The 23,924-nt window shown below is 43.6% G+C and overlaps 1 protein-coding gene across 21 annotated transcripts in view; it reads right to left on the reverse strand.

Moving 5' to 3' along the window:
* PDCD4 (programmed cell death 4) overlaps positions 1 to 18,710 on the reverse strand; it is a 35,623-nt gene extending 16,913 nt beyond the window's left edge. For 2 of the 21 annotated variants that reach the window (XM_084846266.1, XM_084846259.1), the window contains exons 1-4: positions 12,235 to 12,316; positions 9,730 to 10,047; positions 3,159 to 3,322; positions 2,041 to 2,146 (exon numbers count right to left, since the gene is read on the reverse strand). In XM_084846266.1, coding sequence (XP_084702392.1) covers positions 2,041 to 2,083 — 43 coding nt within the window. In that variant the 5' untranslated portion in view covers positions 2,084 to 2,146; positions 3,159 to 3,322; positions 9,730 to 10,047; positions 12,235 to 12,316. Of the gene's footprint in view, positions 1 to 2,040; positions 2,147 to 2,979; positions 3,323 to 9,729; positions 10,048 to 12,234; positions 12,317 to 18,229 lie in introns of those variants that run through there. The other 19 variants (XM_084846273.1, XM_084846261.1, XM_084846265.1 and 16 more) reach the window with 13 other exon arrangements.
* Positions 18,711 to 23,924: the final 5,214 nt, after the last annotated feature.

The following is a 23,924-nucleotide window of genomic DNA, read 5'->3' on the forward strand; positions in this document are numbered from 1 at the left end:
TTCCTGTATAAATTCTAGCCTCCACCCCTGTACCCTCTTTCCTATAGCGTGCTTGTATGAGTGTGTAGCAATTCAATCTAATTTTGAACCAGCTTTTGGTCGGAAGCCCAGCCACTTTGGTGCAGCCTTGCCCTAGTCATCCAGTGAGAAGGATTCCAGCTACAACCCCCTTTTTCTCCCCTTTCCCAATGAGCCATCTCTATTTTATTGGTGGGTCTTTATGGCGGCTTGACAAAATAGAAATGGTCCACAAATTAGATTGGTGAAGGAAGCAGGAAGGAGTGAATAGCACACAAGGCACTGGAAACAGCAAGTGCATGTTAGAAATAGGCAACCCACGCCCTGCCCTCCCCTTTCATCATGATGACTGTATGCGAAGACTAGCCTTAGTGCACCACAGCTGTTAAAGACAAGCCTCCATAAGCTCTTTTCTCCTCTGCGCTGCTGCAATCTTACTCAGAACCCCTCTCTTTCCCAGCATCGTTAAAGCCCCAATTTTCTTAGCCCCAGCCTCCAAAACCCCTCAGAACCATAGACCAGCCCAGTCCAACCTGGACCTTCCATGTATGTCCACAGCCTACTCTTCCATCCTCCATAGTCCTCAGTACACCAGCCAAGCAGAATTTTAAGCTAATTTCCCCACTACTCAAACTTGGTGCATGGATGTCTACATTATTCATCTTGCCTTTTCCTACATTTGCTTAATATAGATAAGTGCATTTGTAATATATGAACTGATTGTATTGTGCCTTTTTGCTAACCAGCCCAACCCAAGAATTCAACACTGTGTATATTTTGATTCCTGCGTAGTCAATAAAATTCCCCGTTTTCAAAGGGGGGGGGGTGTGCGTGTGTGCACGTGCACGTGTGCATCATTGGGTCAACTCTGCCAAGATGTACTTTGACCAAAGTTCAAATAACCCTTAGACTGGTGTGTCTCAGAATGTGTGCATGCTTGTAGTCGTGTATGGATAGGACATTCAGGAACAGTTCAAAACCAGTCAAAAGCTGTAAAACAGCATTTCCCAACCTGGTGCCCTCCAGATGTGTTGACTGCAAGTCCCATCAGGAATTATGGAAGTTGCAGTCCAATACATCTGGCGAATGCCAGATGGGGGACAGCTGCTGTAGAATGAATGTCAGGTTAAAAGTAAGCCGATAAAGTCAACCTACGTAAAGCTTGAGTTACATATTTTCATCAGACAATATGTGTGTTGATAAATTAATACAATACTGTTGTGCCATCATGGTGGGATTGGACTTCACAGCTGGCTAGTAGTAACTAATGCTTGGATACCAAGCCTAGCCATAGTTTGTAAACCCCTGGGTATAAACATTTTAACAAATAAATTAGCGGTAATAAATGTTACCCTTGTTATTAAATCCAGTTTTATCGCACCACAGTTATTCTGCCTAGAAATATGTTTTCCAATAGCTTAAAAATTCTGAGAAAATTTTTGAAAAATAATAACTAAGACTCAATTCAACTTCAAGCCTATACCAGAAGACAATGCAGCAGAAAGATCTGTGCACTTGGAGATGAAGTGGGATGCTGTAGAACTGGCACACCAAAATCATCACAAAGTCAACAGCACTTGAACATACATTCTGACAATTTTCTATCCTAAGGTGTCTGCATATGATTAAGTACGGCATGCATAGTCAGAGCTCCAGCAATGAGTTCTGTACTCTTTTAGCCCCCACTTTGTTAATTTGGCTTTCAACCTATTATTCCGTGACAATAGCTACCACTTGGCAGTTATAATGTCTGAGACTTGCTCACCAAGTGTATCCACTTGATCATATACATGGAGAGTCTCCATCCCAGCATTAGCCACCCCTGGAGTATAAAGCACTAGCTTGGGGATCTCCAGATGACGACGATTTGTGGGGTGAGGAGCTTCAAGCTTTATGTTCCCTTCATGTAGAGTCACTATGACATGGAAATGTATTCTGTAGTAACCCGTATGGCAACCACAACATATGAGTTGGGCTGAAACTGCCACAGCAACATGTCACATAAGCTAAGAAACTTCTTACCTGTAGTGTTGATGTTGTCTGTCTGCTCATTTTCTACTTCCATAGCTGTTCAACGTATTTCAACTGAACTGAATGTAAATGAGATGTTAATGTGTTCGTTGCAGACCTAAATTCCCGGGGGAGGGGGGAATTAAAAACCTTTTAGTGCAATTTCAGTTGTAGAAACTTGTAGAAATTAATTGTGCAATATACTAATTTCTTTGAGAAAATTATAATAAGTGCCTAGATAACATACTAGGATGCTTAAGCATAACATGCTTAAGGATTAACTATTAAAAAGTGAGTTAACCAGATAAAACCAACTGTTATTCCTTTGCTTCAAAGGATAATTTATTTCATTTTATAGCCGTCCATCTCTTTAAAGGTTAGGGTTGGTAGCATATTCTTACTTTATTCAGCCCAATAACCCTGTAAGCTTGGTCACTTATTTTGCAGCAGAATTCAGAAAAAAATGCTTGTTCAAAGGCCATCCAGCAAGTTCAGAACTGAGATAGGATTTGAACTAAGACCAGCACACACGCACGCGCACACACACAGCAGAAATGTTTTAGGCTGTGCGCCTTGCTACCACTGTTTTAATACTTATTTAACACCACCTCTGCTTAGGTAATTTATGGATATGAAGCTTGTTTTTGCATTTGTACAATACTGTTATCGGCCCTGCCAAAATACTATACAGATCCAATCACCAAAAAGATACCTTACTTTTATTCATTCTTTTATTCTAAAAGCAGAGCATCAAATAGGAATTCCTATTGCTCTCTGTTCACTTCCCACCTGCTGCATTTCTAGTGCTTTACTTTCAAAAAAAGTTAGCATCACTGAAATTCCTTATTTCTGATCACATTTATTTCATATAGCATGGTGAGAATACTTCCATCAGAGGGAAAGCAATCTGATAATCCTAACAGAGCACAAACCATGCAACGCAAATTGTACCTGAGTGTCTTTCACTGAGTATTCAATAATCTTGTTAGTGTTCCCATCAAGTATCTGTCCCATATATTTCCTTCTTCCCCCACCTTTCATCCAGCAAACACCATGCATTGTTGAGTGATGAGATTATGACATCAGGTCTCTAACATCATACCTCATAGCAAAGAGTTTTTCAGCATTACCTCAGCCAGTCATTCAGGAGTTATGCAATGTTCTGAAGTACTTTATTGTTGCTAGAAGAGCTCCCTTAGATCTCTCAAAAGGCAGAAGATTAAACTGACTGATTAACTTGTGAGGTTAATACCTTTCCTCTTGGTAGAGTATTCCATTACATGCATCCGCTCCCCTTCAAATCCAAAAGGAAAACACAACAATTATACAGGAAGGTCTGAACCTTATAGTAAGACTTATTTTTAAAATGAGCATTAAACTTACCACACCTTGAAGAAAGCTATATAGAGTATACTGATTTTTTTTTTTTGCAATGCTCAGCTGCCTCCCTAGAGAATTACATTTTTTTCCTTAAAGGACCCAATAATCTCCAACAGCCAACGTTTAAAAGTACAGCAAAATACATTGTGGTTCCAAGGTGCTTACAACTTTTGGCATCATCATAACACAGTGAGGGAAATAAAGTATTAATTTCTCCATTTGATTCTGGCAGAAAGAAAGTAAATAAGTGGGCCAAAAATGTCAAATTAGAAGGAGGAAATTAAAAGTACATCATATAGCAGTCTCTACAGAGTGAGATTCAGGGAGTCAAGGTCTATTAGTGAGTCATGGGATCCATGTAGATTAGCAGCCTGTCAGAAGTGGAAATTGGCAATAATAGGTTGTCTACACTATTTATTGTGATTCAGTAGAAAGGTATTGCAGTTTAGTCTTCAGTGTTTCCACTACAAATATTTGCTAATCCATAGATGTCACTGGAAATTGTGCAATTCACATTTCACCACTCTGCAGAAGGGCAGGGAAGTGAGACCAAAACAAAGTGTAACCAATTAATATGGGTTGCAACTTGAAAAGTGAAAGGAGCACTGAAGAAAGTAACACCGAACACTCCACCCCATAAAACACACACACCTGCAGATTACCCCCCTGGAACCATTCTAGAAAATGGTTTCTGTCAGCTAAACTCTAATATTAGAAGTGACCCCAGCTGAAAGAAAAGTGTTTGGGGAAAGAGGCTACAAGAAGATAAGCCATGGGAGGTTCTACTTATTTGTGCATCCCTTTTGCTTTTAATCTCCCTTCTTCTACATGATTCAGACAGTTCCATGTTTAACCCTCTGTTGACAGGTGGGGTCAACAGCATGGGAGGAGGGGCAGCATAAAATTTGAGTCAGTCTTCCACAACGTCATGTTCAAGGTAGTCCTAAGTCATGACAAGGTGTGAACTGCCATGTGCTTGGGGGGGGGGGGTGTCCTTAATTTGATGGAAAATTAATGTTTTACTTGTGTGGGTTTTGGAGTCAATTCTACCCCTATTGGAATAACAGGAACAACTGAAAAACCATGCACAGGGGCCAAAGTGACCCTGCCAACAGATGTTTAAATGCTGATTATTAGCTACAGATTTCATTTGAAAAAGGAGCACAGAGAGATTGAAAAAAGCATTGTCGATTTTCGTAACAAATTACTCACTTTCCTTATCACCACCGCAAACAGGATCAGTACCCCACAAGTTTACAAAATCCCTTTACAAATCTGAAATTGTTAAACATTTTTACTTATGGCCCAGCAAAACTGGGTTGTTGTTTTTCCAGCACAGCTATGGTTTTGTGCCATCTAGCTTTTGAGGTCATTTTGGCCCCAACTGTGAGACTCCCCCGCAGCGCTCTGTACAATATCAGAATGTTATACTTGATGAATAATTCAGTGGAGGGTTCCTAATAAGGCAGTACATGCCATCCAAACCCATAACATTCTGGCTGTACTGCAATTCCAAAACATATATATGTACATATATAATTGATATTGACATAAGGCGCCCTAGCAGTTCAAAATCTAAGCCAGACACTGGCTGATAAACTAACACATTCATAGGGTTCCAGATGAACAATGGCTAACTTTTTCACCAGTGTGCCAAGTAGTAGAGATATAACATTTCCAAAAATTTTAAAGCCATTAAAAAAAACACAACTGGTTTATTTCACGGTTTTTTTCTTGAAAAACGGAAATTTTGGGGGAAATGGAAAAAACAAGTGATACTTATTTTTTAGCATTCTAAAAAATAGAGTGCTAAAAATAGTCATTTTGTTCCTTTAGAACAGCCTTCCCCAACCTGGTGCCCTCCAGATATTTTGGACTTCAGCTCCTTTCAGCCTCAGGTAGGATGGCCAATGGTCAGGAACGTTATCCACTGTATTCCAGAACATCTTTAGGGTACCATGTTGAGGAAGGCTGCTTTAGGAATGAAAACCATGCATAACTTGTGCAATCCTATGCATGTTTTGACAGAGAAAAGGCCTACAATTCCCAGCATTCCCCAGCCAGCTTTTCTGTCTAAAGTCTAAACATGTATAGGATTGCACCCTAATTATATGAGCAAACCAAGTTATACATATTTTAGGTCCCTAATTTATGTCTGACCAGAGGGAACTTCAGAAAGTAGTCCCTGAAACATCTGAATCACCCTAGAAGCCAGAAGAAGCAGGAAGAACTGGAGGCAGAGGAAGACAAGTCCAGAAACAGAAGAGTATTTAGGAACAAAATCCAAACTGTCAAGAAAAACAAAATCGGTCCTCGGAAAAAAAAAAACTGGGTTTTTTCTCCTAATTTTTCTGGGGGGTTTCCTGGCCTTCACATCTCTAGCCACTAGCCAAAGACTTGGGTTAGAAAAATCTTACTGTGGTTGACACATTGGGAAAAAAAAACACCAAAAATTTCTTGTTTTTCTTAGCCGCAATCCAGCCCTGTGAACAGCAGCATTTTTTGGTTTTCAAAAATATTTGACATTTGATAGTTAAGTACCAAAGAAAAGTCAGTGATTCATTTCTTCAATGCATAAAAATGTAGCTATCTCAAACAAATCCAAGCCTGAGATCATTCATTATAGTAAGACTAAAGGTGTACACACCTGTGACCAGATGGGTCCCAACATTTTTAGTCTTTCATTTTCTGTTGTTTTAAATCTGTTAGGGTGCAATCCTATAGCCACTAGACAGCCACTGATTGGATTATTTGGTTTTTGGGAACCAACTTTGGAGCCCACGCTCCAAAGTTGGTTCCCAGAAAACCGCCTCCCCGCCCCCTCCCCCACCGCCTCATGGGCAGCAAGGATCATTCCTGGGCTCAGATGAGCAGCGCAGAGGGGGCCAAAAGGGGGCATTCCCAGGGTGGGAAGGGGCAGGGAGTGCAGAAGTGCAGATACGATGCTTTCTATGCATCGTCCGGCCTCCCCCCATGCTCCAAAGTCCCATGGCTAAACAGTCAAAATCGGCTGTCTAGTCACAAATGCAGGGCAGCCGGACCGTGGCGGAGAAGATCCCCTCCACACTCTTCCCACCCTGCACTGGATAGGCGGTCACCTCCGAGTTCAGAGGCAGCCACCTATCCCGACAGGATTGCTCCCTTACTGTAACTGTAGTTTTACATTTTTCTATTTTATCATATTTTATGGGTTTAATTGTTGTGAACTGCCCAGAGAGCTTTGGGTATTGGACAACATATAAATGCAAAAAATAAGTAAAATAAAATAAACATATACTTCCAAATATGGGTTTTGATTGTATTCCACCCCACAACAGGAAGTTCTCTGAGCGATTTACAGTAAATATATTTAAAAAGTGGCCAATGGTGTGGTATCCATTCCCCTGCCCTGCAAAATATAGTGGATGTTGCCCATTAAAATGCCTATATTGTTTATAAAGCAACCTTATGGTCCCTAGACAGAGTCTGGCGGCCCATAGGATACTTTGGATTCCTGGATCCGAGGTCAGACAGAGCACTCCAACCTTAGACCCTGGAGTCTGAGCTCCCCACCTCCACCCCCTTGCAGTTGGCATGGAGAGAACTGCAACAGCTGACTCTCCAAGGTCGCAAAGGTGGCTGCCAAGAAGACAGAAAGGGGGTGTGCCATGGGAGGGAAGTGGGGATATGAGCTATCCTCAGTCTTCTTCCCTCCCCCTCCCTGATGCCTCAGCTAGACGGGCAAAACACCCCATGTAGCTAAAATGCAGAGTGGCAGGAGTGCGGAGTCAAAGATCACCTCCATGCTCCTCCCGCTCTGCATAGGATCCCTGTCAGCCTCCAAGTTTGGAGGTTTATGGGAATCCCAACAGAATTGTGCCCTTAGAAACTAAACAACCCAAAAAGCTGAACTTCCCAAGAGAGGGTCTCTTCCTAGTAGACTAGGGTCTATTGTTGATCACCCCCTGAGATGAGTCTAGAGACACAGCCAGCTTGCCTGAGATGCGAAGAGATGCAGCCTCAGAACTGGTAGTGCCTGTCCCTGCTAACACCATGGGAAGGGGAAGGTGTCATCTCTGTGGTTGACACAATGACAGAACATTGCAGCAATTATGTGCTTCATGTAACAATTTTGCCTGTCCTATTCATGCTGTTATGAAATGTGGCGATTGCACATAGGCTGCTCAGGTAGTGTGTGCTACGGTTTTAAGTTTTATGAGATTTGTTGCTGTTGTTGCCAGTAATTCACAAGTCATGATTATTGCACTATTATACTTCTGCAACAGTTATATGTTAATGGCACAATATTTTTTTATGTTTAAAAAACTGTGGGGTCAGTTAGACCCCACATACAGTTAGTGTAGGTCCTTGTACCTTATCTTGTGGGGTACTATTCATCCTAATGACTAATGTACAACTATATCGTTTTACTGAAAGATGAAAGGCCTCAAAACGCAACTTACAAATGGTGTTGTGTTTAATCATTTATCTCAGGTGTTTATTTGTATGGCTTTCTTGGGGTACATTTGACCCTGATACCAGATTGGTACAGATAATATGGAACTGCTGCCATCATATCTAGTTTGGCCCTCAGAGTAACCTACCTATTACTGTTGTTGTGAATCTAAACATCATTCTAAGCTTGTTGATGAAAGGTGAAATACAGATATAACAGAAAGAGCCCTAATACTCAGCTATCAAGAATGATAAATGTGGCTTTTATGTCTTCCACTGTCTTTCTTCCTAGTGCAATTTGGACATTTTCTATTCTAGGAAAAGTCACTAGTGTCCCTATTTTCCACCTCTCTTGCAGAAGTGAATTTGTTGTTGTCACTGTTGTTGTTGTTCCCTATACAACAAGTCTGCAGCAGGAGATTGTAATCTCACAGCTTCAGTATGAAAGGAATATGCAAATATGATTCCTTCATGAAATTAAAATAATTTCTATATGACAACATTAGGAAGGTGGCAAGCAAACAAAATGCTCCCTATACACCTCTTAGGACAGCGGAGAGAGAAAGTGCTGAAGCCTTGGGAACAGCCTTGTGCCAACAGCCAAATAGCAACCAACTGCTCCAAAAACATACTATTTCTAACTCAACTGCACAATCACATACAAATGTACTACAAGTCCTACATACCAGCACCATGCAACTTTGAGGTGTGATAAACTGCAGCATAAACAAATCAACAGCAACACAATGATGAAAGGGATGGGTAGAGCAAGAACAAAACAAAATTCAATAACAGATAAACTCAGTCACTTCTGTTAAATGCCTGGTAACCACAGATCTAAGAACATGTAAAACCTGTGAACTGCCAGGCTACACAAAGGAAGGCCTGGCATGTGTCACAGACCATGCCTGCTAAGCCCTCCTGTGTTAGTGGCAAATATGGCCCTGAGGCTCTAAGAACTGCAAAATTAGTCAAACTTCTGATGAGCTCACTATTGCCATTACACAAATACTTCAAAGGTGGTGGGTTTGACAGCTGGCATTGACTGTTGGCATGTACTCTAGAAATGCACAATTTTTAGAAGGCCTGAAGTTTATAGCATGGAAAATCTTCCTCCTGCAGATGACTGCCTATGTTCAGCACACACTTTAAAAATAAAACAAAAAAGGAAGTGGATGTATGGTTAATTGATTTTTTAAAGTTTTAAAGTAACATCTGCTGCTAGACCTTTAAATGTTAAGGAAACTGTGGCTCTCTGGTTTTGATCCTACAAGCAGATAGCACTTAGAATTTAGTGGTTATCCTACCATGTTTTTGAACATCAGGCAGAATACATCAAATCATTCTTTTCAACTGCAAAAATAAGCATCCTGTAGCTCTGAAGTATTCCAAGAGCTCCTGGTAGCAAGGGCTCCTCCTCACCTTCCTTATCATAGCTTGTTTATACTTGAATGGCAAATTAACTTAATCCATATTACCAAACAATATAAATGTAATCCATATTAACTAGGGGTTGTAAATTTAATATGGTATTTAAAATACTTATATTAATCAGTATTAAATGCTTTATTGAGAACTGTGTTTCTATCTGAAATAACTGGCCCGGGTGTTCTGTTTACAGAAAACTCCTTGATTTGGACATCAGTACACTTCCTGCACATTTCAAGAACCACTCATTCCCAAAAAAAGACACAATAGGCATTCATAATATTTCAAAACATTTCTGTGCTTCCTTTGATTTGGGTCACTATATAAAGACCAAGGCCTCCTGAACCCGTAAATTCAGATGCCTAACCTAATGAAATCTAATATAATGTTGACAAGGGAGATGGTAAAGAACTACAAAGTAAGGAAATTTATTGATTTACTATTACATTTATATCCCACCTTTTTTCCTCTTGCAAAGAACCCAAGGCGGCTTACATAGTCCTCCTCTCCACTTTATCCCCACAACAACCCTGTGAGGTAGGTTAGGCCGAGAGTCAGTGACTGGCCCAAAGTCACCCAGTGAGCTTCACAGCCAGGTGGGGACTAGAGCCCGGATCTCCAGAGTCCCAGTCCAATACTCTAACCACTACACCACACTGGTTCTTCAAAAGACATCATCTCACTTGGCAATGTGATCTTACAGAGCTTCCAAGTCCACAGACTCCCTCCTGACCATCAAGTGAGTATTGTGGCCTAATTTCACAGAAGGGAATATTCCTATGAAAAACCAGATAAGAAGTCAAATTCTGAAACACTAGCTTTTAGCAGCAAAAAGAAACAATGTTCTGTGGTATCTTTGGGAAATAGAGCACTTCTATACAGAATGTTTATAGCTCTCATAGAGCCACACTGGGAACTTTACCAATCCCTTTACTGACTCCCACTTGTCCTAAGAGCAGGTTGGAGAATCAGTGCACCTGAGCTGGGATAATAAAAAAATGGGAATATTGCACAAGGCTCAGTGTAACTTGATACCTACCCATAAAGCATTAAAGCACAGAACCAACCATATAGGAAACCTCTGTTCAGACACAACTGCTTTTGACACATAAGGTAGGGCCCATAGCTCAGTGGTAGACCACATGCTTTGCATGCAGAAGCTCCCAGGTTCAGTCCTCAGCATCTCCAGGTGCTGCTGGAAAAGCTCCTTCCTGAAACCCTGGAGAGCTGCTGCCAGTCAGTGTAAACAATACTGGGCTAGATGGACCCATAGTCTGACTCAGTATAAGGCAGCCCTCTATGTTTCTATGTAAGACAGTGCTTTTCAAGATTCAGTGGAGCCTTTCCACTTCGACTTGTCTGCTTCCTAACCCTTCTGGGCTACAGGAGATTCTGGGGCATGCTGTGTCCTGTATATTCATTTACACAGGCATAGCGGTTATCAACATAGCTTTATACAAACTAAGAGTGCAGCCTGGAGTAGCTTTCCCTCAGGTGACACCCTCCAGGCATCTTGGGACTACAACTCCCATTGTAGTCCAATGGGAGCATAACACTGTAGTCCAACAATGGGAGTTGTAGTCCAGCATGCCTGGAAGGCATCAGGTGGGTGAAGGCTGGCCTACAGCACCTTTTCAAGGCTCCCCTTAACTGCTGTGCATTAAAAGTAAGACCAGCAGTGGCAGGCAAAGCTGTCTTTTAGAGATGCTCAACTGTGGTCCCTGATTGCGGTCCCTGCTTTGACTTGGATTCTACACTGAACAGGGGGTTGGACTCGATGGCCTTGTAGGCCCCTTCCAACCCTACTATTCTATGATTCTATGTTCTAATTAATGCACATTCACACACCAATAAGCTTCTGAAAAAACGCTGCGATTTTCTAGAACATAGTTTGAGAACTACTGAGACGAGAAAGAAGAAGCCCTTCTAAGTCCAGTCTTGAGGTAAATGATGGGTGGCCACAGCAGATGATGGCCTATAGTCAGCATTGCTTAAAGAACTGCCACCCCCATCCCCTTTCATACATAAGAAGTTGCATTAACTCAAGTCAGACTATTTGTTTGTCTAGCCCAGTATTGTCTTGATTATCAGTATTGATGGGCGTCGGCTCTCTAAGGTATCCCACTACTGTCTTGCCCCCACCACCTGTTCCTGCTGCCTAGAAATGGCAGGGACTGAGGTCATTTCTACACCAGCCTAAAATCCTGCATTTAAAAACGGGGCTTTCCGCTTCAGTTTTAAATGCAGGATCACCACTGACTCCCTTTACCTGCGCTTCCTCCCCGCCCCCCTTCACGGAGGAAACAGAAGCGGAACACAATGGGGTAATATGAAAGCTCATTATCTGTGATCTATTTAAAAAACAAAGGGCATTTAATGCAGGAGTGTCACGGGGTCACACAAAGAGTCCGCAAGCTGCCCTGCAGGAGCAATCCCAATCCGGATAAAAGCTCCCGCGTGATGAAGCCCTTAGGAGCCTGCGGCCTTCGGCATGCAAAGCAACAGCCGGAGCTACAGCGCCCGCCCCAATAGCTTCGGCCCGCTCCGCGCATTCCCCCACAGCGCGGGAGGCCAGCGGGTGGGCTCGCGCGGCGCACGCCTCCAGCAGCAGCCTGTGGGAGGAGGGGAGAGTCCCAAGCCGCGGCGTCGGTGCTCGCGTGGGGGCTAACGCGGGCCGTGACGGTATGAGCGAGGTGTACGTGGCCCAAATAACGCGAGCGAGGAGACCGGGAAGGGCCGGAGGGGGGAAGCGGCCCCTTCCTCCTCCGGCGAGCCTCTGCCACGCAGCCAGGGGCTACGGACGTCCCCCCGAGTCGCGGAAGGCGGGGAGCATCGCTAACCCCCGAACATATGCGACAGGTGGGCGGGGAAAGGCCCCCTCAGCTCACTCCCGCCAAGGAGGCGAGCTCCCCACTTGCGACCTCACGTTTCCAGGGGCGGCGGGGGGGGGGAGGGCCGCATTACCGTAGGCGGCGGCCCCGGAGCTGCCCCACCGCTCCCCCCTCAGCCGCCACTGCTGCGGTTCGCCTCTCCCCCGCTTGTGTTTGTTTAGCCCAGCAACACAGCCGCGAGCGGCCGAGCCTGATTGGTCAACCTGGCCCTGCGGGCTGCAGCCAATGGAAAAGGCAGGCAATGAGGTGATCCGAGCGGGCGGTGCGGAGGAGCGCTCAAAACAAAGTGGTGGAAAAAAGGGGGGGCGTGTGACGTGACGATACGACTGGGCGAAACCATCTGATTTACGGGAAGGGGCAGGAACACACGTAGTTGCTGAAGATAAGATGGAGATAGAGGAGCTGCGAGCGCTTTGGGGCGGCTCAAGGCAACGCTTTGTGCTGTAGTTTAATAAGGGCTCTTTCTTCATTGGCTCCTACGTATTCACCTTTCTTATTAAAATGTAATAATTAATTAGACTCCAACCCTTCCCAAAGTCTATAAAGTTAAAGCACAGCCTTCCCCAACCTGGTTCTCTCCAGGTATTTGGGGCTACAACTCCCACCATACCTGACCATTGGTCATGTTGTCTGGGGCTGACGGGAGTTGTAGTCCAGACATCAGGACGGCTCCAGGTTGGGGAAGACTGTTACAAACAGCCCGTTTGGAGAGCTCTCTCTTACAATTTGGGGAGTTTCGAAGTGACTTGGAAGTAAGCTTGATTATGTTCAGTGGGACTTACAGGTAAACTTGCATGGATCGTGCTTAAGGGGGAGGATGAAACCAAAAGCCCGAGGATCTGTGCCTTTCACACCTGCCACAGACGCAGATGTTCAGGCGGTGGAGCTTTTCCGGACAAGAGCTACGGTGATGACAAATGCTGTGACTGCTGAATATATGGATAAAGGATCTGTATCTTCAGCTGTATCACAGCCTGAAAAAGTCGTGGGTACCATTTATATCCCACAATTCAAACACACCTCCTTAGGCTGCAGTGCTGAACTAACGTAACTTCAGCTCCACTGAACCTAGTGGGACTTACTTCTGAGTAAAATATACAGGGTGGTGCCATTAGAATGCATTCCCTTGATTTAAAGAGGGCCTGCTTAGGAACAGAGGAAGCTGCCTTATACCTTGTCAGTCCACTGATTGGGTTATCTAGCTCAGTACTGTTGCACTGATAGGCCCTGTTTCTGACCACTGAGCTATGGCCCTTAGGAGGAGTACATGTTTGAACAATTCAGACAGCAGTAACAAATTGGAGTTTTGTCACCGATTGTACTCTTTGTTGATTATATCTTTGTTTAGGTGGGCAGTTAATTGTAAGACCTGCTGTTTTAAAAAAAAAAAAAACGCAAGTATTTAAGTCATGCACAATGGCATATGCTGGAAAACTCAATAGGCTAGCTCACCAGGAGCAAGAAGTTGTCTTCAAGGATCACCACAAATACATGCAACTGCTGGCATCAGCACAGAATAATGATTACAATTGACCACAATGAAGATTCTGGTCTAAGTTCTTCAAGTCCATGAATCCAAAACATCCATCTAAAGTATGAGAAAAGCCAATGCAAATGGAGGCAGAACAAATGCACACTGGCAGTCACGCTTGCTGCCTTAGCAGTGTGGTTTCTGGGAGCGATGACCAGGAATAGAGGAATAGTATGTTAACTTAATTGGCCTTTCAGTTTCCAGATCTCCCCTGGATCCCTTTTTAAAAACTGGTGTTATGTTGGCCATTCTCCAGTCCTCTGGTACAAAGGCTGATAATATATTTTTGTTAGAAGATCAGCAATTTCATATCTGAGTTCTTTAAGAACTCTAAGAGGGATACTATCTGGGGCTGGTGATTTATTAATTTTCAGTATATCAATATGGTTGAGAACTTCATCTTTTGTCACCACTATTTGACTCAGTTCCTCAGCTTCCCTTCCTGAAAACATCCATTCAGGCACCGGTATCTGTCATATCTTCTGCAGTGAAGATGGATGAAAAATCTTCTTCTTTAGTACTCCTTTAACTCCACTGTCATATTGTACACCAGCCTTCCCCAACATGGTGCCCTCCAGATGTCTTGGAATGCAACTTCCATCATTCCCAGCCAGACTGGGAATTATGGGAGTTGCAATCCAAGACATCTGGAGGGTACCAGGTTGGGGAAGGCTTTGGTACACCATACTATTTTAAGGCTGCAAACCTAACTATGCTTACTAGGGAGTAAGTCCCACTGAACTCGGATAGTCTTACTTCTGAGCATATTCAAAAGTGCTTAGGACTGCATTGTAAGACTGTTTATAGCAATTACTACTAGCGACTGTTCAGCTAAAAGTGATAGGTTGTATTTTATTCAATTTTTTTTGCACAGCAGTCGGTTCTCAGTTTTGGCACAGATATGGTAGGTAAATTAGATTTTATGTGACAGCAGCTTCTTAAGTCATACTGCACCTTACACTAGACTGTGTCATAAGCAGCTGTCATCTCTGTGGGTAAGATCTTTGTATTACTACTATCAGAAACCCCAATTGTGGAATGAGCTTCCCAGAGAGGCTCACCTCGCACCTATGTTGTGCTCTTTTTGGTGTCAGGTGAAGACCTTATTTTCCCAGGCACTTCAGTCTTTGTTTTTGTTTTGAATCTGTTACTGTATTTTAAATCTTTGCATTGCTGCTAGGTTTTATTTTGGTTTTTATTTTATACTGTAGTTTAAAATGTTTATACTGTAATTTATCATGTTGTATTTTATGATCTTAATTGTTGTGAGCCGCCCAGAGAGCTTTGGCTACAGGGCAGTATAGAAGTTAATAAATAAACAAAAAAAGTGCTTAAATGAGAACTGCCTGCCAGGTATTTCTCTCCTGCCTGCTCCTGCCCCAAAGTAATGCTGAATGGTCTTTGATGGCAGCTCTAAGCAACTAGATCAGCTGAAGCCTGTGGATAGGTAGACACCTGTTCTTGAGGCAGGGTATTTCCACTTCCAAAATACTGATTCACATCAGCAGTCCACAAACTTACTGGTAGGCAACTAAAGAAAGTGAACCTACTAGATCTTAATCAACAGGAAGTACATTTAATATTGCATGAAAATGCACAATCCACAAAACTGGCAAGAACTGCTAATAAACTACCTAAGTTGTATGCAGTCAATATCTCTGAAATGGCTGGCTTAAGTTGTTTGAGGGTTCACTCCAAGATCACACAAGAATGTGCCCACACAGCTTATGATTAACCTGGCCCCACCCTCTCAAAAAGACCTCTTCCTGACCTTCTGGTTGGCCTGCCTTATTTGCTTAAAGTACACTCTGAACCTCCCTCTTAATTACATACAGTGCCCAACATTGAATGCTAGACACCAGCTCCTAATTAGAAGTTTCACTGCTAATAATGTTATTATCAAACATTGTGACTACTGGTGCTTTCCAGCAAGGCAAGCTGATATACTCGACCAATTCTCCCAGAACACCACTTCTTAGGTATACATTGATAGCCAGTGTACTCCCATTCTGTGCCTGAACTTGCATTTATTGATCTCTCTGCAAATGCATCAAGTATAGTTCAGTTTGAACTTTAAAGCCAGAGGCCTCAAGGACAGTAAGCATATGTCAGCAGAGGGAAGTTCTAAAAGAAGGGAAAGGTTCATCTTGTTATCCAGCAAACCAGAAATTATTTGTATGCCGCACAATACATGCCTGACCCAATAGATCTGTGCTATAAACATCAAAGAATCTGATGCTTAGTTATGCATACCGGCAACCATTTGTGATAGACAAATCAGCAAGTGACTTGTGCATGAAATTGGACTATATTGTTTTAAAGTACAAACACTCAAATAGTGGCCTAGAAACACCCAAGAACTAGAGTTGCTAGTTTTTACCAAGCAGGGCTCCCTTAAGAGTTGTGTAACAGGCAGAAATTAACCATGTGAACCTTTCCCTAGCATGCAGATGCAGTGATACAACAAGCTTCACTTGTTGAATTGGTTCTGCCCTGCAGATGTTAAAGGCACAGGAGCCGAGCCAGAAATAAGTGGGTAAACTTCCCCAAATCAAAAGAAATTAATACAGAACTTGCCTCCCCTTTTCACATTAGTTCCCTGGAATCATTACAGCTTTCACACAGACTGTTTACCCCTAGAAACTAATTGTCAGATGATGTGATACATCACTGGTGTCCAACCTTTTTAGTAACTGTGCCACTAGTAAAAACTAAAGTATGAGGTTGTGCTACCAATGCACTATGGTATCTATGCAACCCTCCTCCCTGCCCCTGCTGGCTTTTCCTGGTCCTATCCAGGAATATCAGAAACTCCATTGTTAAGAACACAGAAAACTGCCTTAAACCAAATCAGAGTACTGGTCCATGTAACCCAATATTGTCAACACTGACCGGCAGCAGCTCTCCATGGTTTCAGACAGGAATTTCTCTACCTGGAGATGCCAGGGATCTTCTGCATACAATAGGCATTATCACTGAGCTACAACTGTGATGTACCAAATTGTTTAAGAAAACAACAAAGCACTTCCTTTGAGTTTCATTTTTTGCAACTACCAACATGACCAATAGCATCAACTGTGTTTTTAAATTGCATCCAAAAATGCAGCAAGCCCTTCCCCCAATTTATGCACAAATCAAAGTGGAAGGAGCAAGCATTATTTGTACATATTACTAAACAGAGTCTCTCCTTTAAGAGAAATTAGGAGACAGAAATATCCTTGATACTATCCAGGAAGAGCAGACTTTAAAATTCCTGCATCAACAGTGCCCTAAACATGGATCATCCTAGTTCCCACAAGGTGTCCTTTGAAGTGTTGCATAAAACTGCAAAAGATTCAAGGTTGTAATTTACTACTGGAGCAACTATGAGAGGCTGCAGATGAGGTTACTGTTTCCTGGAGAATCCCAAAGCCATATTGGTTGAAAGAACCAAAGATTATCTGTAGTCAATTTCCCTGTCCAAATTTGGAACCATCTAACCACAAAGTGAACTAAGCAGAGAGAAAGGGGATCTTAGAAATATTACTTATATTTACATACACACACACACACACACACACACACACACTCCAACTAAGCAAATACTACTAAATGATTCAAGAAAGCCAAGACCCAAGCCACATGTTACAGGGGAAAGCAGTGATCTGGGAAAAACATTCTTTCCCAGTCACACAGTTAATAAAAGCCAAATCCACTGACAAGAGTCTTAGTTTTACTGGCCAGTGGTAAACTGCACCACCCAACTTCCTGTCTCCAGTTAGGGCAGTGCCTGTTGTACCAAAGGAGAAGAACATAACCGCAATCATATCCTATTTGGAGGGGAGAGGCCCTCCCTTAAGTACTCCATTGGGGCCTAACAGAAGCGCCAAAGCAGGACTCATAGGACACCCTTCATACAGAAGTCGGCCTTGTTGAACCCTGCAAGGTTTGGGTGCGTATAAAGAAGGAGTGGCGGCCAGATCAAGATCCCACATCTCACAAAAGCCTATAACCATCATAAGCTTAATAAAGAGAACGTTGACACGGAGCAACAGCACACGTCACTCACCCACCAACCCAGCACACAATAAAATCGACTGGGTTGACTCGGAGTAAGGCTGCAATCCTATACAAACTTAGAGGAAGTGTTACTGAATTCAGCGGAATTTACTTTGGAGTACACATGGCCAGAATTGCGCTGTAAATCATCTAAAGTACAGGCGTGGTTACTCAAAAGTAAGACCCGTCCAGTTCAAAGAAGCTTATTCCCACGAAGCTGCAGCGCAATCCTATGCACGCTTTATACCGATGAGAGAAAAGGCGCATTAGACCCTCTCCGTCTATGCACAATTTCATAGAAGGAAGGTCTATTGAGCTCAGTGGGGTTTAATTCTGAATAGAAGCATACAGCATTGGCTGTAGGTCGCCTAAAGCTGCAGTCCTATTTGCACACCCTTACATGGGAGGAAGGTCACCGAATGCTACAGCGGAACTTATTTCCGAATAAACCCTCATGCGCGTAGGCTCGGGCTGTGACAGGTTTTCTAGCCAGAGTTACCTGGTTTAGCACAACTGACTTATCCGAAACAGTAAGAAAGCCAACGATCAGTAAATGGAATTCCCCTTTCCTAGAAGTTCCTCCAATCAATGTGCATCAATTCGCTTTTTTAAAAAACGGAGTCAAAATCGACTGCCGAGAAGTCTTTTAGAAACAGCTTCTGAACAGCTCCGTTTGTTCAGATGCAGGAAACACCGCAAACTTTTCTCTTTCTGTTCTTTGCCCCGAGCTCCTCCTCGAGCGCGTGGGCTGCTTGTTTTTATGCCTCTCGATTTCTTTCGCAAGAATTACAGCGCGCTACCACCCTAAGCTACCAGCTGCTGAAAAATTAAAAGGTTAGAAAGTCACCCTTTTCCTCCTCTTGCTTTTACTCAGAAGTTGCTGATGGCATAAAACTCGGGCACTCAACCAACCCTCTTTGCTAGTTCTTTCGCCTCGACAGAGCAGCACCAGCCTCCTCCCTTCTGCCTCACTTGAGGTTGTTTTCAAACTCCGCTTCCCCCCACGTTCAGCCCACGGGTAGCTCCGCCCACAAAGGACAAGAAGGGAGGCTATTGGAGGAGGCTGCCCGTGAAATTAGAATAGGCCCGCCCCCCGCGCAGGGCGTGTATGTGTTGCTGTGCCCAAGCTGCCATTTTCTCTGGCGCGCATGATTTTGCGTGGAATCATCCCTTCAGAGAAGTTTGTTGTTTCAGGGCCTGTCAATAATAAGCGGACGCTGCAGTCCTATGCCCATTTACCTGGGAGTAAGCCCCATTGTAGTCAATGTAATTTCTGAGTAGACGTGTGTAGTAGCATTATGCTGGGAGACTGCAGTCCTCAATCCGTTTACCTGCAAGCAAGTCCAACTGAAGACAAGCGGGGTTTGCTTCCGAGTAAACATGCGTAGGCCCGCACTTTTAATGAGGGAACTGTCTATGTGTCGTGTCGATTCACGCTTAATCTCGGTAACTGTATACATTGCAAGCGCCCAATATTTACAGAGCAACGATGATATTACCTCGCTTTTCTCGAGTGCCTTGCGATGATCTCAAATCACGTTTTTGCATGGAAATAAATAAGCAAACGTTAAGCTTTGAATAGTCTTTTGATATTCTGCAGCGTGGAAAAGTACGGAGTTTCATTCCCCGTCATCTCAGCCCACAATGTTTATTGGGAAGGGAAGGGAAGGGAAGGGAAGGGAAGGGAAGGGAACGTCCTGTGGGACTTACTGACCAGTAAATAGTAAGTCTCGATTGCAGCCTTACACCTCGGTCCTAAATATTTGGCAACCAGAAATAAATACGGATTTCAAAAGAAATGGAATCATAACCAAAAAGAAGGGGAGGAGGAACTACAGGTTAGCGAAGGGGTGGGCGGAGCCGAAGCGAACAGATAGCTGGAACTGGAAAGCGGGGAGTGGGGGTGCGGTGTGTCTGGGCAATTCGGAGGGAGAAGAAATAGGAGCTCTGGGTTCAAGGGAGGACGGGAGGGGAGCTGTCTTTGTGGCAAATCATTGCCGTCACGGGGCTACGCCCCCCTTTCCCGTTGACGTTTGACTGATTCGGTGCAAATTTGGAATTTTTGAAAATGGTTTTTTTCCCCTCTCATCCCAGTCTAACTGCGGGTGTTATTCTTCGATGCTGTATTGGCCTGGATTACTTTAGTCCAGGGCTTAACTGGTGTCAAAGAGGGCTGAGCTCTGGCGTCTGACTCCAGGAGCAAAATTGATTCCTGGTGTATGTGAAGGAATGCTAAAGAATAGTGACTGTGAGCATGTGCAGAGTGCCTTTTTCACATGGCAGCCCAGCCCTCCATACTGTAGACAAAGGAGTAGGGCTTCCAGGGAGGTTGCCCAGTACCAGGAAGACTTGAGTCCCACCAGCACCTCTTTCTTTTGAGAAATCCAGCCCTGGTTTGGATGTGAGTTGGGGCAAAATTTCATCTTTGTGGTTTACAGGCCAATTTTGGCCCTACCCCTTTTGTCTTCAGCTCTGCCCACCATCTGAATGCGGCACCTGTTATTTACAAGGCCATACGTGTGTATCTGCACTGGAGCACATGATATCATCTTAATATTTAGAAATGGTAAGGTGACAAGAGTGACAAGACACTCTAGTGGTTAAAATGCTCTTGCTTTGTATGCAAGGCAATTGCTTTGTGCTGCTAGGGGCAGAAGGATGGACAGGTAGTTATGCAAACAGAGTTCCACCACACCACATGATAGGTCTATGTGCAGGTCATTATGGTCCACCTTCCAAGACAGGCATGCTGCAAGCCAGGTGTAACATGATCCCATGGGTACATGCCCATGAACATCCTTACAGATGCATTCTGGACCAACTGAACCTTCCAAAGACTCTAACGGTAACCCCATGTAGAATGCATTGCAAGAATCAACTCTTGCTGTAACTAAGCCATGCATTACCATGGCCAGCTAGATCTGACTTTCTCAGGAATGGATGTAGCTGGTGCACCAGGCTTACCTGGACAAAGGTGTTCCTGGCTGCTGGTGCTTCCTGATCATCCAAATACAAGGCCGAATCCAGAAGCATCCCTAGACTACAAACCTGTTTCTTCAAGAAGAGTACTACCCCTTCCAAAACAAGTCTCCCTCCTGCCAGGAGCATGTCTGGATTAAGGCTCAATTTTAAACAGTTTCCCTGGTATAAGATGAAAAGGATAAACAGAATTGCATATCATCAGCATATTGGTGATAACGTACTCCAAACCCCCAGATGATTTTCCCCAGTGGTTCCACACAGATGTTAAACCAACATGGGGGACACAATCGTCCCTGTGGAACACCATCTACCAGCAACCAAGGTGTCAAATGAACATCCTCCAACACCACCTTTGAAACCGATGTTCGAGGAAGGACTGGACGAACCCCACAGTACTAGTCCCCACCCCGACCCATTTTTAGGTCTTAGCACTGCATTTCAGTTAACATGGCATGTTTGAAAATATTGTTTCATAGTCACTTTTTGAGTCAATAATATTGAAAAACAATTTAAAAGATATGTGGAATATAATAACAGAAAGAGGCCCCAGGGGTGTTTTGTAATACATAACTAACAGTTCCAGACATGTCTTTTGGGATCATGTGTCTCATGTTTTTCTGTCCATTCCTGTCCTCACAGCTTCCCTATCCAAAGACATGTACATCAGAAGAGTTCCAGATATCGTGTGATACACAAGAGGAAGCCCACAAAGATCTGATTAGACCGTGATGAATTCCAAGCCAAGAGAAACAAACCACGTGGCATAGTCTTGGTTCAGAAAGCAGACAGTCACATGTCTGTTTCGTCAGCTACAGCCACATGCTTGAACCATAGGAAACTATGCTATGGCTTTCCTACAGTCACAGCTGGCTGTTGAGCTGTAGTGAAATAACAATAACAGCACTTGACATTTGTATGGCACTTTCAAGTGGTCAAAACACTTCACATGCACTAATTGTAATACTTACAACAGCCTTGTAAGGTAAATCAGTAATATTATCTCCCCATATTGCAGATGAGGGGACTGAGGCTGAGAGAGAGAGGGTTTGCCTAAGGTCACTTAGTAAATTCATGGCAAAGGTGAGCTTTGAACCAGGGACTTCCTTATTCATAGCTCACACTCCCTCTAGCTACTATACTACACCAACGCCTTTCATACTTAATGGGATACTTCGTGGGATGGGACCAGCCTTCACTGAGCATTAAAGGCTTTGTCCCCCTAAATAAGTAACATTTTAGAAAGCATCATAGTCCAATGAGATATTCTGGTATAGTTTTATTGGGTGATTTTTAATTGCTGAGGTCTGAGGGTGTGGACAAGGTGCTCGGCCAAGTCCAGCTGACCACTTGCATGCTTGACCCTCCCCTTCTTGACTATTACAGGAAGAATACAAGTAGGAAGAAATGGTTGCCTTGATCCAGGAGGCTGTAAACTCCTCCTTGAGAGAGGAGGCAGTACCAGCCTCTTTAAAAGAGGTAGTAATAATTGGACTACTCCCGAAGAAACCTAATCTGGACCCAGAAAATGTAAAGAACTGTAGGCCATTTGCTAACCCCATCCTTAGCAAGATGTTTGCACTGGTGGAGGCCAGCTAACTCCAGTCACTCTTGCATGAAATTGGTTTTATTCTTTTATAGCTTTTATGTTTGCATCTTATTGCTTTGTATATTTTAATTTTTACTGTTAACTGCCCAGATAACTTCCATTATTGGGAGGTATCTAAATATTGTAAGTAAATGAATAAACAAATATTCCTAATTTCTGGTTCCCACAGAAAAACTCCAAAGCATGGCTTTTAGTGGATCATGTCCTACAGTTGTAAATAAGTAAGGGTGTGCTTCCTCCATTGCCTTCCAGTTCATCTGGTTTCTTCCTGAATTGTTTTAATAACTGTTTGCAACAGTCTTCATTTGGTGGGAAGGGCCATGGCTCAGAGGCACAGAACATACTTTGCAAGCAGAAGATCCCAGGTTCAGTCCCTGGCGTCTCTAGGTAGGGCAGGAAAACCTCCTGCCTGGAACCCCGGAGAGCCCCTGCCAGTCAGCGTCAACAGTGGACTAGATGGACCCATGGTCTTGACTCAGTACAAGTTAGCTTCCTATGCTCCTATGTGTTGTCCTGTAGGAACCACAGTATCCATTCGTAGCATTTTACTTTTGGCTTTATGCATTCGCTTGAAATTATCTCCACACTTTCACAAAGGCAACAAAACAAAAATGGGTGAATATACTCACTCATGCAGTTCATGAGTTCTGGCTTTATGCTGCCTTTGCAGAAAGATAGTTCTCAAGGCGGACAGATTTTTTTTTTTTACAGGCTCAGCAGGCCTCAACACTCAGACTCAGTCCAATCCGGCACAGGTATTTATAGGTCGCTAGTTGTGCCAGAATATGGACTAGCATATGCATCTGACTGCACATCTGAATAGGCATTTGAATGTGCATCCCACTGAAAGCAATTCAGGTAGACAGCCTCTCCATTTGGGTAAGCATCCATGTTACAGTTCCCCATCCAACAAGTGAGGCACAGATACGGAAGTTGGCTTATATGTGCGGATCTCCTTTGCTGGATTGAGATGTATATGTTGACCTCCACTTATAGGAGATATAACATGGAAGGGGATTGGGCAGCACAAAGCGGAGTGCAAACCCAAGGGCCTCATCCAGGGTAGACTGCACCATACCACACTATGTTTCTCTTAAAAAAGGAGCTAGCAGTCCAGACGTTTCAGGTTAGACAAAACGGGACAGACAAAGGAGCAACTCCAGTTAATCACACTAGTAAGAGAAAGAGAACGTGTGAAATGGTGGCAGTGTGAACATGCCCTGAAACAGAATGTTGCTCCCCACCAGTATTATCTATGTCGGGGGGGGGGACATTCACCCCGTCCCAGTGGCTTCGAGTGTGGCCCCCACCACTGGGCTGCCAAAATGTGGTGGTGGCAAAAAATTGGCAGTTCGCCACTACAGAGACTCGAAAGTGCCAAATTTAGCTTCTTTTCAAGCTAAATATGGCCCATTTGAGTCTCCATAGTGGTTTGCTGCCCGGTTTTGGCAGCAAACTGCAAAAATATTTTGCTGCCACAGTTCAGAATTCTATGTGGTCTCTTGCATTGACATAGAGAGAGGCACTCCCATGCTCCCTCCTCCATTCCCATTCACACTCTATATTGTCATATTTTTAGGGTTTGGGTTTTTTTTAATGCTCTAAT

This window comes from Heloderma suspectum, chromosome 3 (assembly GCF_057233095.1).
Source record: "Heloderma suspectum isolate Gila_16-S chromosome 3, 16-S_ref, whole genome shotgun sequence".
Lineage (NCBI taxonomy): Eukaryota > Metazoa > Chordata > Lepidosauria > Squamata > Helodermatidae > Heloderma > Heloderma suspectum.